This window comes from Triticum aestivum, chromosome 1A, assembly GCF_018294505.1.
Source record: "Triticum aestivum cultivar Chinese Spring chromosome 1A, IWGSC CS RefSeq v2.1, whole genome shotgun sequence".
Lineage (NCBI taxonomy): Eukaryota > Viridiplantae > Streptophyta > Magnoliopsida > Poales > Poaceae > Triticum > Triticum aestivum.
Window position 1 is genome coordinate 9127398 of NC_057794.1, and position 12156 is coordinate 9139553.

General features: G+C 47.1%; 1 protein-coding gene and 1 pseudogene across 1 annotated transcript; both read right to left on the bottom strand.

Annotated features, from left to right (window-relative positions):
• Positions 1-4269: 4269 nt before the first annotated feature.
• On the bottom strand, positions 4270-7872 carry LOC123065976 (uncharacterized). The gene is made up of 3 exons (XM_044489183.1): positions 6117-7872; positions 5077-5302; positions 4270-4400 (listed from the first exon to the last, which is right to left on the bottom strand). Exons 1-2 carry the CDS (start codon positions 7570-7572, stop codon positions 5088-5090), a joined length of 1671 nt encoding a protein of 556 aa, XP_044345118.1. The 5' UTR covers positions 7573-7872; the 3' UTR covers positions 4270-4400; positions 5077-5087.
• A 2991-nt stretch (positions 7873-10863) lies between these two features.
• Positions 10864-12156, bottom strand: part of LOC123066080 (FT-interacting protein 7-like) — a 2386-nt pseudogene continuing 1093 nt past the window's right edge.

The window sequence follows — 12156 nt, forward strand, 5'->3', positions numbered from 1 at the left end:
GGGACAGATCACAGAGGAGGCGGGAGTGGACCTGGATGGTGTGGCTGCTGAAGACGACCTCCAGGCCAACGCCGCTTGCAGGATGGCCGACGGCAGGATCGCGGTCGCTTGGAGGAGGAGCGAACGACTGTCCGGTAAATCGCCCTGTCCTGGTTGCGGTCAAGTCGACGGTTTGCCGGCGCCTCGGCCCCGTCACGGCCACCGTCGCCATTGCCTCATCCTCCTCGCGGTAAACATAAATCCAGGGGCAGTTATGGTTCGTCGCTGGCACCCTAATAAGTTTTGCACAATCGTGAGACAGTCACCGTAATCTTACCTCGCTGGCACACCATAAGTTTACAACCAAATCTTACCACACAACAGCCGTCGTATGCAAGCACACGACCAATTATGAGGAATGTAAAATTACCTCATAAGCTTACGGGGGATGGAGGCAGGTTCGACCCGATGCATGAGTTGGCTCGGGTGAAGAATAACAATTCTTCACCCTGGGTGACGAATAGCACGAGCATCCTACTACCAGGTGTAGCTACACCCATTTCTCATATACTACCATGTGGTAGTATGTATTCTACTTTATTATTTTTAATATGTTCATATACTATATCTAAGATACTTCAAAGTGAGTTATATGAAAAAATTGCAAGTGAACTCATGGTTTTATTGTGTTTGTGAAATACATACATATTTGTATGTGAAATAGAGTATGCAAAAAATATGATACATACTACCAAAAAAGTAGTATATATACTACCTAAATATTCTTATATACTACATACTACGCATACATACTCTCCGATATGATAGATACTACCTAGAACCTATGAAACAAAAGTGGGAGTAACTACACCCAGTAGTAGAAAAAATTTGTCATATATATATATATATATATATATATATATATATATATATATATATATATAGGTGTGCTAAAGTGAGCCTGAGCGCAATGCGCTTATTCTACGCTCTGGCCTAACAGCGCGCAACCAACAAGAAAACATGCGCGTGGTTAGTGCCTTGGCCTCCAATTTTTCTTCCACCTACAAGTAATCAGCCATGTTGGATATAGTAACTGAATTAATTCGGTTACTGGCTGCAGCAATGGTTCACCACTCCGCCACAACTTTTTTATTATATGCGTCCTCCTGATTACATATAGTAATCATCCATGGAAAATGTAGTAAAATATTAATTTGGTTACGGTATGCTTGTGATGGTTCATCACCTCACCACAGTTTTGCTTTATTACTTGTCTGCTCCAATCACACATGGTAATCAACCATGTAAAATATAGTAACATAATTTATTGGGTTACTGGTTGCATAAAAGCTATCATTTTATGTCAGAGAATTAAGGAGTGGTGTGTGTCATCTCGTAATAGATCTAGTCCGTTACCATATGTGCCAGTTTTTTTTACCATGCATAATGGTACAAGACGTTCGGTGTAGTGCGGTTGCATGCAATCTCGTAAAGCTATTTGTTCCATTACCATATTTCTAACCTTTTTACTGTCATTAGCAAATAGAACCCCGCGGGGCGGAGGTTGGCAGTGGGAGTGGTAACTGAATTAAATCCATTACTATTTTCTGCAAGCGATATTACCATCAATTGCCGAAGCGTGTGGAGGTGGGGTAGTGTGACCCGAGCACATGATTACCAGCTTTGCATTATAGCTCGTAACTAGATTACCATAATGATCAATTTCATTACCGTGTGCATTGATTGGGTCGATCAAATCTAGGACAATAGTAAAGGCTATAACATTTTTACTAGAAAGTAAGAAGGGCATTACGATCAAACCTGTAGCACTAGTAGTATATAGTAAATGGCATAGCACCTTACTACAAATGGGAGTAAGCATTACCGTCAAAATGGCACATAGTAAATGGCATAGCACTTTTACTACCAATTGTAGTAAGCATTACCATCAAATTAGGAAAGTGGTGGATGGTGTGCGTGGGTTGGCTGGCTTTGGCGGGCGCGTGATTAAGCCGGAGCGTAGAATAAACCATTATGCGCGCACGCACAGTTTAGCGCCACCGTATATATATATATATATATATATATATATATATATATATATATATATATATATATATATATATATATAAGTGGTTCTAGGTATTTTTATTTGTCCCACCAACAAATCCATTTGGATGCATCCAAGTTTTCAGCAGAGTCCATCTTGATCACGCTGAAGTGCGAGGCTTCTAGAGTCCTTCCTTAGGAGAACGGTGGGCTATAGGCTCGGCCCATGGACTACAGACCAACTAGGTTGATACCCCCTAGTCCGGGATACCGTCGGTAGCCCCTGAACTGGTCTTCGACGCCGGGGACGACAATCTTCTTCTTACATATGACTTTGGCTTTGTCGTCTTTGGCTTGACAGGCGAGTTCTCCCCTTAGATGATTCTTTTTTATGATCCGGGATCTTTTCCTGTTAATCAGGCTTTAATCGGGTCTATTTTTAAAGGAATTCGCCCTGCGCCCATGATTTAACCAAATTCCTCAACATCCGAAGACATGAGCTAACTTAGCCTCAAAGGCCAACCGCCTAGGTGTGAACAATGCTTATAGCCTGACAGTTTTTTTTCAAAGCGTCTCCACTTATACCAAGGCGGGCCAGTAATTGTTACTCGAATCGCGGCCCGAGGCGGTTTTCTCATTGGCACGCCTCGTCAAGGCAAAGATCATGCTCCATATTTTGTGGAATATCATTAATTTTTTTTCATGCCACGCATGTGATGATATCTAGTATTGGGGCGTGGAGATTTTTACGGCGCAGCAAGAGAGACTCCTGCCCTTTCACAGACCCATAAAAGCAAGGGATAGCGATATCATCTTTCCCACGCTCTCATTCCATTGCCCTTGCGCCCAGCCTCCTGAGCTCCAGCGCCCAAAAGACATATGCTCAATTTATAAAGGCTTTATTGAACATCAAAGATCATATCAGTCTGAAAATGGCTGCACCCAAAAGACATATCCTCCAACCATTTATGAAGGACGGTACATATGGAGGGAGCCCGTGGTCATATGAAAAAACTATGATGTTCCCATTTTCTTTTGAAAACTTTGGTTTTTCGAAAAAAACGTATTAGTAATGATACGCCAAAGAGACTACCAACTGACATGAAGAGGCCTCCTCTTTTTTTTTTGTGAACCATCTCCATCATACTAGATGACTGCTACTGATATTAATAGAAATGATTATCTTCATCATAAGATGCAAGGCCGAGACAACTTTCCCCTTTTCGATTTTTGGATGCACAAACACTAGCAAGGAGCCCATGTGCTACTACACAAGCATGATAAATTAGGTCAGATATGGCTAGAAGTATGTTAAATATTCTCAATGACCATGTAAGCCAAATGACCATGCAAATTAGCTCTCCACTTGAAGCATATGCATTTGGCGCTTCAGGTGGCTGCCCAGGTGGTCACCACGATCACAGCAGGAGATGTCACCTCCACCATGATCAGACCTTGGCCCGGGCTGCAGCATCCATAGATATTCGTAACAGATCTGGGCATTGGGAGATGAGGTGCCACTTAGCGAGTTTTTTGGCTTCCACCAGACACATTCAGACTAATATCAGCAATTTTCCTAGGGAGTTTTAAGTTTTTAACAGCAGGGCTCATAGTAATGCAGCTAAATCTTATTCTTCAAATTTCAATGAAAGCCCTAGCATGGCTTGATATACTAGAAAATTTCACTAAGGTGATGACTGTCCTATGCTTTTAACTAAAGCTAGGCAATCTGAATATCAAGCACTGTAAAATCTCATATGCAATGTGCTTGTGATCGATGAAAGACACTGTAAAATCCAAAAGAGATGCAGCAAGCTTGTGATGTGTGTTTGTACAAAATCAGCTTACCAGTCAAAGGAAGTCCATCTCCTTCTTATCCTTCCATAGAACAACAAGGTTGAGGTTTTACAGGCAGGGTTCTATTCCATCTCAAATCATCCAGGACAAGACAGAACATTCGACAGACAAGAAAATTGGAAACCAATCATCTTAAAACAACACCTAGAGAACAGAGTGCCCAGACACAAACAGAACAACTAAACAGAAGATCAAATCAAAGGCATCAGAGAAAAATTTGAATTGTTGTCATTCATCCTGACTGGGCACTGTCCTGCAACACAAGAGCTAGCTACCTACCATAAGTTAAGTTATATCCCAACTACATGCCGTCTCCTGGCCTTGACCATTCATCATCATCATCATCATCATCATCATCATCATCATCATCATCAATACTTTGTCCGAAAAACATGGGTCGCATCGCCCTTGGGTTTTGTCCACACTGGGACAGTGATGCAGAGAGATCTCAGGCTTCTTGTGAGAGATTCCATGTAGCAGTAGCATCCCTGGTCGTTTCAGGTGACTCTTTGTACCTGTCAAGCAAAAAACCATTCCCAGGTTATAGATTGGTTTATTGGTTCAAAAAACTACAGTAATAGATTGTTGTTTGAAGACATGTACAGGTTTGAATAACGTAGTGTTGGGGACATATGCACGTTAAACTAAAAAAAAATCCAACAGTTTGGCAGTGCCAACACAAAAAAGAAACATCAACCGATGAGTGCATCTCTACAACAGTAACATCTCTAAGACCAACAAGAAAGCTTGCGATGGAAGAAATTTTACTTTCCTTTCCATATACAACTATTATTACTAGTGGTATTTTCCTATTCCTGCATTTTGAGAATCCTACAAATCAAAGAAGTCCTTATTGCCCCAAAAAAAGAGCTCCTTATTCCTCCATGATGAATCAATGGAACAACAAGGTTGAGGTTTTACAGGCAGGACTGCATTCCATCTCAAAACATCCAGCACAAAACAGGATCATTCAACGGACAAGAAATTGGAAATCAATCCTCTTATCTTAAAAATAAATAAATCAGCACCTACACGACAGAGTGGCCTGGCCACAAACAGAACAGCTAAACAGCACAAGACCGAATTGAAGGAGCAAAGTTTGGAATGTTTTCAATTCATCCATCCTGAGTACTGACTAACTAAAGAGGTACGTAAAAAGAGACAGCCGGCACACAAAAGCTAGCTAGGTACCATAAGTTAAGTTATTCCAAGTCCATGTCGTCTGCCATCCTTGTCCGTTCATCATCATCATAATCCTCCTCATCAGTAGTCTGTGCGGGAAATGTGGGCCATGTCGCCCTGGGGTTTTGTCCACTGGGACAGTGATGCATCACATGATGCGGAGGGATCTCTGGCTTCTTGTGAGAGCTTCCGTGTGGCAGTGGCATCCCTGGTCGTTTCAGGTGACTCTTTGTACCTGACGAGCAAAAAATCCGTTCCCAGGTTATAGATTGGTTGTTGGTTGCTTCAATCACAACTAATTGCTACACCCTTCTGTTTCTAAATGTAAGACGTTTTGGCAGTTCAAACCGTCTTACATTTTAGGAACAAGGGGTGTAGATTGCTGTTTCAAGACATGTCAGGTTTGGATCACTCACATCAAGTTGGAACATACGCGTGTTAAACTAGTTATTAAACAAAATCCAACGCTTTGGCAGTGCCAACACACACAAAACAAAATAAGAAACATCATATATTCTACATACCAGCATTCCGCTGGGCAGCACTATCTTAAACCAGACAACAACTAGCTAGGCATGCAATGCATGCACATGATGATGGTTGAATACCTACAACTAGGCACGCAATGCAGGCAGGTGATGGTAGAACAGATAAAGGCAAGTAGTGATTTATTTTTGGGTCTGTCTAGAACTCAGTCGACTGAGACTTAACCAAGTCTCAGTCAAGTGACGTCAGCATAGTTTTTTTGCTGCAAGCGGCACGGCTAGATGCTACAACCGATGATGAAAAATGTTGCAACGGTTTTACAAGCAATGAAAATTGGTGCTGCAGCCGGTGTGATTAAAATGCTACAACTGTCAATGACAAATGTTACAACCGGTGAGACGATATGCTACAATCGATGAGGGACAACATGCTACAACCAACAAGACAAATGCTGCAACCGGTATAAAAAAAAGTTACAACCGTTGAGAAAAAATGTTGCATGGTCGACTGAGACTTGGTTAAATCTCAGTCGACTGATTTTTAGCAAGCCCGTTTATTTTTACCTTGGGGTTGGGAGACATTGAGATGCTCCGAGATCCTGCTTTGCCTATAGGCATGGAGAAACGCCATGCACCTTGGTGCTCCACCAAAGTCGGCCACTCCCCGCAGCCTCTTGTTCTTCATGTCGACAGCGATGACCCATGCTTTGTCGTACCAGCGGTTGAGCTTGGCCATCAAGTAAAGGGTGTTGTCACCGACGTGCAGGCTGAGCTTGGGATGGCCAACGTGGATCCCCACCAAGGTCGGCTGCGGGTTTCCTTGGTGATCCACCACAGCCGGGAGCAACTCAAAGCCTGGCGCCGTCTTGTTTTTGCCGTCAACGAAAGAGACCTCGTGAGCGTGGACCTCATGGTCCTTGCGCCAGGTGGTCGACTCCTTGAAGGAATTGGCCGGCCTGCTCCATACGACGGCGGTCCAGCCATCGATGGTGAAGGAGCCTTTCGGGCCGGCCGAGCCCGGCCTGACGTGCATCTTCACCTCAGCATACTTGATGCGGCTGCCGACGACGGCGACGTCCCGGTACATGCCTCCCGATTCGTCGATGGTGTCGTCTGGCCGGATGGGGTCCGGCAGAGGGATGTAGCCAAGCGTCTTGGCGTCGTCGTCGAGTGGGAGCACATCACATAGGATGATACCCCGCATGAGATCGACCCAGGCCATGGTGCCGGCTTCTCCTCCGATGGTGATAACCTTGTCACATCGAAGGGCGGCTCGGGGCAGTTTGCCGCCGTCTGGGAATGAGGCTGGTTTGCTGCTCCACACCTCGGTGTCGGAGACGTAGGTGTAAAGGCCTAACGTCTCCGGGAAGGTTAGCCGTGTACAGAGCGCGGCGACGATGTAGGCGTCATAGGCTCTGGGACGGTGCTGGCCAAGATAAAAGCCGCCGCCGCCGCCGTCGTCGGAGTTCCTGCGGTGGCGCAGGAGTCCTACCTGGCAGTCATGGAAGTAGTAGCATCTGTCCCGAGGGAAGGGGAACAAGTCGGGCGGGGGGTGCGGAAGCAGCGTCAGTGTGGCCTTGGGAGGGCCGGCGTCGTAGACGTAGAAGTCGTTCTTCCGGGGGTCGATGGCGTTGCGGGGGTCGCCGGGCACCGAGACGAGGAGGACGAGGTTGGCCTCCGTGTAGAGGATCCTGGGCTCGCAGCCAAGCTCGGCGGCGCAGGAGACGGCGAAGTAGGAGACGAGCGGCGGGTCGGCGAGGAAGAAGGTGGCTTGGATCTGGTCGCCGTGCCTTGTGTGGGAGACGGCCGTGGAGTGGTTGGATTCGCCGGCGAGGTATGCGCGGTCGTCGAGTAGGACCCACGGAGGAGGGAGGGCGTCGTCGGGGCTAGATTCGGGACGACGGCGAGCGGGGATGGAAGGAGGATGCATCGAGGAGCTGTGGTAGCGCTTCCACGCCATCGCTCGCTCCCTCCCCCTGCTGTCCCGATCGAATATTGATGGGTTGAATTCTTGCTTCATCACCCCTTCCTCGCCGGGGTATATGTACTGATATGAATATGATGAAGCTCCTGTGCCGCGACCGCGAGCGACTCGGAGTCTGACATGGCTAGCGGAGGAGTCGTCCGGCCGTCGTACAAAACGACCACGTGCAATCTGACATGGGCTAGCGGAGGAGGAGTCCGGGTCGTAGCTAGTACAAGGTTGGATTCGATGCAGGTGGATCGGATCCACAGCCACGAAACCCCTCTCTCCTCTCTCCTCGAGTATTCATGCATGCGTGGGCGTGGCCCGGCAGGCAGAGCGAGGGCAACGCGTGCTTCTTTCCTTCCCGGCCGACTGAGGGCGCCGGCATCGGACGAGACTTGCCTGCTCCCTTTCCATGCTCCCATCCGTGCTCCCGCCTAGGTGGCTTTATTTGATTGGAAGAAAATAAGACCCGGCCCCACCTTCTGAAAATCAGGGGGGATGATTAGATTAGAAAAGAAAAAGAAAAAAGGATAGCCGTAGGATGAAGTAGGAGCACGGATGGGAGCATGAAAAGGGAGCAGGCAAGCCGGATCCGCCGGCATCGACTGCTACACCAACCCCAAAACGTCCTCCTTTCCTTCCCCAATCCCATGCATGTATCCCGGCCGACGATTCGATCCCTCAAATCCCCTCTGATTATTAATTACCCTCCTGCAATGCCAGACTGAGTCCTTCCCCTGCATATATGTATCTAGGCCTCCCGCTTTCAATTAATACACAAGATTACCCATGGCTCTCTCATGCCTGTGATCTGTAAGGTCGACAAGAGGCTGTCCGGGTGGATCGCCACTCCTTCCTGTCATGCATGGGGAGGCCGACTTACTTTGATCAACTCCGTTCTGTCAGCGATACCGAATTATTACATGGGATGCTTTTTTATGGCCAGAGAAGTCACTCAAGAAGCTAGAAAAGATTCTTAGGGGATTACTATATATGGCAAGGCAAGGGTGGCCTGGGTTACAGTCACACTGTCACAGAACGTTGGGGGTTTGGGGATAAGAGACTTGTTGAGGGCACACAATAAGGCCATGGTAAGTAAGTAAGCTCATGCCTAAGGTTTTGCAACATATATACGGAGGTCCCATGCTATAGATGGTTTGCCACTAGTTACTGTCAGAGAGAGATTTCTTGGACCGTTCACAATGGAGACACGGCTACTTGGCGCTGCCCCAAATCCACCTTAAAACTCGTCCTGGAAGCAACTAAATGCAACACTTGAGATGGACGCGTCACCTCTTTTATCGAAAAAGGGTTTCCTCCCGGTTTGTATTGCAAAGCAACCAACACCGATACATAAGAGTGTTTGGGCGAGAAGCACAATAAGTCCAAAGGAAAGAGAAAGAACAAAGAAGAAGAAAGGAATGCCAACAACGACAGCTCGACAAAGCACAGATGACCCGCCACCGCTGCGCCCTCCAAAATTGACCCACCACAGACCCAGGCTCCGACCCGCCGCGTACCAAGCATCACCTCCAGCAAGGGATGCGACGTCGACGACGCTGCTGCCCGGACGTGTCCTAGGGTTTCCCCCGGCACGCGAAAGGAAGTGGGGGATGGATACATCCGACACCCTCCAAGAAGGGATGGTGGCAACCGCAAGTGTCACCGCATCGGAGCCGGAAGAGAGTCGGCAAGGGATTTCTCCCGCACTCCAAGCCCCACCGCCCAACCAGGACGAAGCCAACCAGCCACCTCGCCGCCCACTAGCATGCGCCACCGCGGTCTTGACGCCACCCACGCCGCCTCACCGAGATCACCACCACGAGGCCAAGAGGATGGAGAGAGACGCACGAGGCGACAGGAGCAGCAGCACCGGAGCCACGAGGAAGGGAACTACCTCCACCACCGTCGTGCGGGAGGCCCGAGTCTCCGGCACCGTCGCGGTCGCCGTCCAGACGCAACAGCAGGGCATACCAGGCCACCCCTGGCCCGGCTAGGCCCGATTTGGGCTCGTAAAGCCCCGCCGGCCACGCTGCAGCAGGGTGGCACCAGCGCCGCCAGCATCCACCCGCCCATCGCCGCTCCCCTGCCTCCCGGAAGCCACACCGACGACCCTCCCCGCCGCCGGCCTGCCCAGACCCAGATGGGGCCCGGGCCTAGATCTGGGCCGAGCGGGCGCCGCCAGATCGCATCGCCGCGCCGCCCCGCCGCCCAGAAGATCCCCCGCCACCATGCCGGAGAGCACCGCAGCCGCCTGGGAGCACCCCGCAGCGCCGCCCCGCCCCGCGTCGAAGCGACCCGCGAGGGGAAAGGCCAGAGGCCGCCAGCTACTTACACATCCGCCTTGTCTACAAATGCAATGCCCAACTGTGTGTGGGTGTGTGTTTCGACTTTGGACAATGGGTGGGTTGATCGATCAATTTCTGGTCCATTCCAAGTATTTATGTGACGAGCGAGATGGATGCCGCTCGACGATCCTGCCTGCGTAGTAACGAAGAAGACGATGGCCATCCATGATTCATAATTCAAAGTGAGGATCCATCGACGAGGGGATGGTCTACCACGCACTGCAACCACCTACGTACGTACTCTACCTAGATATGCATGCTACCTTGCTTACTGCTGGTGTGAGATAGGAAGACAAATACTCCATCCGTCTAAAAATATTTGTCGGAGAAATGGATAAAGTATTTTCAGATGGACTGAGTAGTATATATACTTCACCTTGGCATTCCTTCTCTACATTACCACCACAATACTCCCTCCGTTCCTACATATAAGTCTTTTTAGATATTTCACTACGGACTAGATACAGAGCAAAATAAGTGAATCTACACTCTAAAATATGTGTATATACATCCGTATATAATTTGTAGTGAAATCTCTAAAAAGACTTTTATTTAGGAAAGGAGGGAGTAGATTGTAAGGTTCTCCTTTCTGTTACACATAACGTTTCATACAATCTTACGTACGTTCCCCTCTCCTTGTCTTCATTTTTATTTATTTTTTCCTCCCACCGCCTTTGTTTTTGACTTATCTATGTTACTCCCTTCGATCCATATTACTTGACGCTTAAATGGATGTACCTTGAATTAAAATATGTCTAGATACATACGTTTGAGCGACAAGTGATATGGATCGGAGAGAGCACCTAAAAATGACATAAGCTTCCCTTTCCTGCCGGTCAGAATGTTTCATCCAATCTTACATATGTTCCCTCTTCCTTATATTAAGGCAGAAAGTGATTGATATCCACCGCGTGATCTCATGGAGTAGTGTAGTAGTGAACGTATATACTAATACTACAATTGTAAACTTCATGCAAGAAAAACAATGGCATGGTCATAGGAGCATGTCACCCTTGGCTGGGAGGCGTTTGTAGAAGTTGAAGGGCCGAGGGCTGCTTGCTCCAGAGCCGGGGGTGCCGGAGCACGTACAGGCCGGCGAGGATGGCCACCACCCAAAAATGGCGTCACATAGAACACGATGGCGATGATGAAGGACAGCGTGATGAACATAGCGGTGGCCCTAGGGTCGCACCAGCTGAGCAGCGACTGGGCGCGCTCCCCCTGCATGGCCAGGTCCAGGTGGCCGACCATCGTCTGCGCCCTGCTGGCGACGTCCACATCGCCCGGTCATACGTCCACTAGTAGAAAATGAAGTTTTAAAACCGGTTCGTAAGGGCCTTTAGTGCCGGTTCCATAACTGGCACTAATTGGTGGGCACTAAAGGCGGTTTAGTATCGGTTCGGCGCTAAAGTGCCACCACATGGCATGAGCTCGCGCCCTGGTATGAGGACCTTTAGTACCGGTTGCTGTTACCAACCGATACTAAAGGTTTTTTTTTGAAAATTTTGGATTTTTTTTTGGATTTTTAATTTTTCTGAATTATTTGGTGATTTAGTCTCTAATCACCTCTCTTAACTGCTCAAGTGTGGATCACTCATTCCAAATCATCTAACTTCCCGACCGGTCACCCATCCCTCTCACTACTTCAACCCGAGCACGCTTAATTTTCGGATTCTATTTTCCTTCGTTTCCAAGTCTGCACTTGTTGTTTTCCTGACAATAGTAAGATGCCAATCCTATTAACCCTCAGGAGTTTAGCTTGAGCATGAAGTCACACATTTCACTATTTGAGTTTGTAACTATTATTCTAAAAGACAGTAATTATTTAGTAACACTAATATTTCTTGAATAAGTTTGACAATAGTTTGACCACAGTTTGACCATGGTTTGACCAGATTTGACCAAAATTCAAAAAATTGAAATAATTATTTAGTAACACTAATATTCTTGAATAATTATGTAGTAACATTAATACTTCTTGAATAAGTAGTTTGACCAGATTTAACAATTTTTTTTTAAAAAAACTTAAATTTGACCATATCTTTTTTTCCTTTTGGAATTTGAGAATTCTAAAAAATTGCAAACAAGCCGTAGGCGGTCTCCATTGGATGCGGATTTTCGTGCTGATTTTTTGATATATTATACGTTTTTTCCGACATCGTATGCAAAAGTTATAGCCGTTTTACATTTTCCCTACACTTTTTGCAAAACATGTCCAAATTTAAGTTTTCAAATTTTCCTAACTAGTAGATGTAGTAATATAACTACCTCTCGAAGGATTTTATTT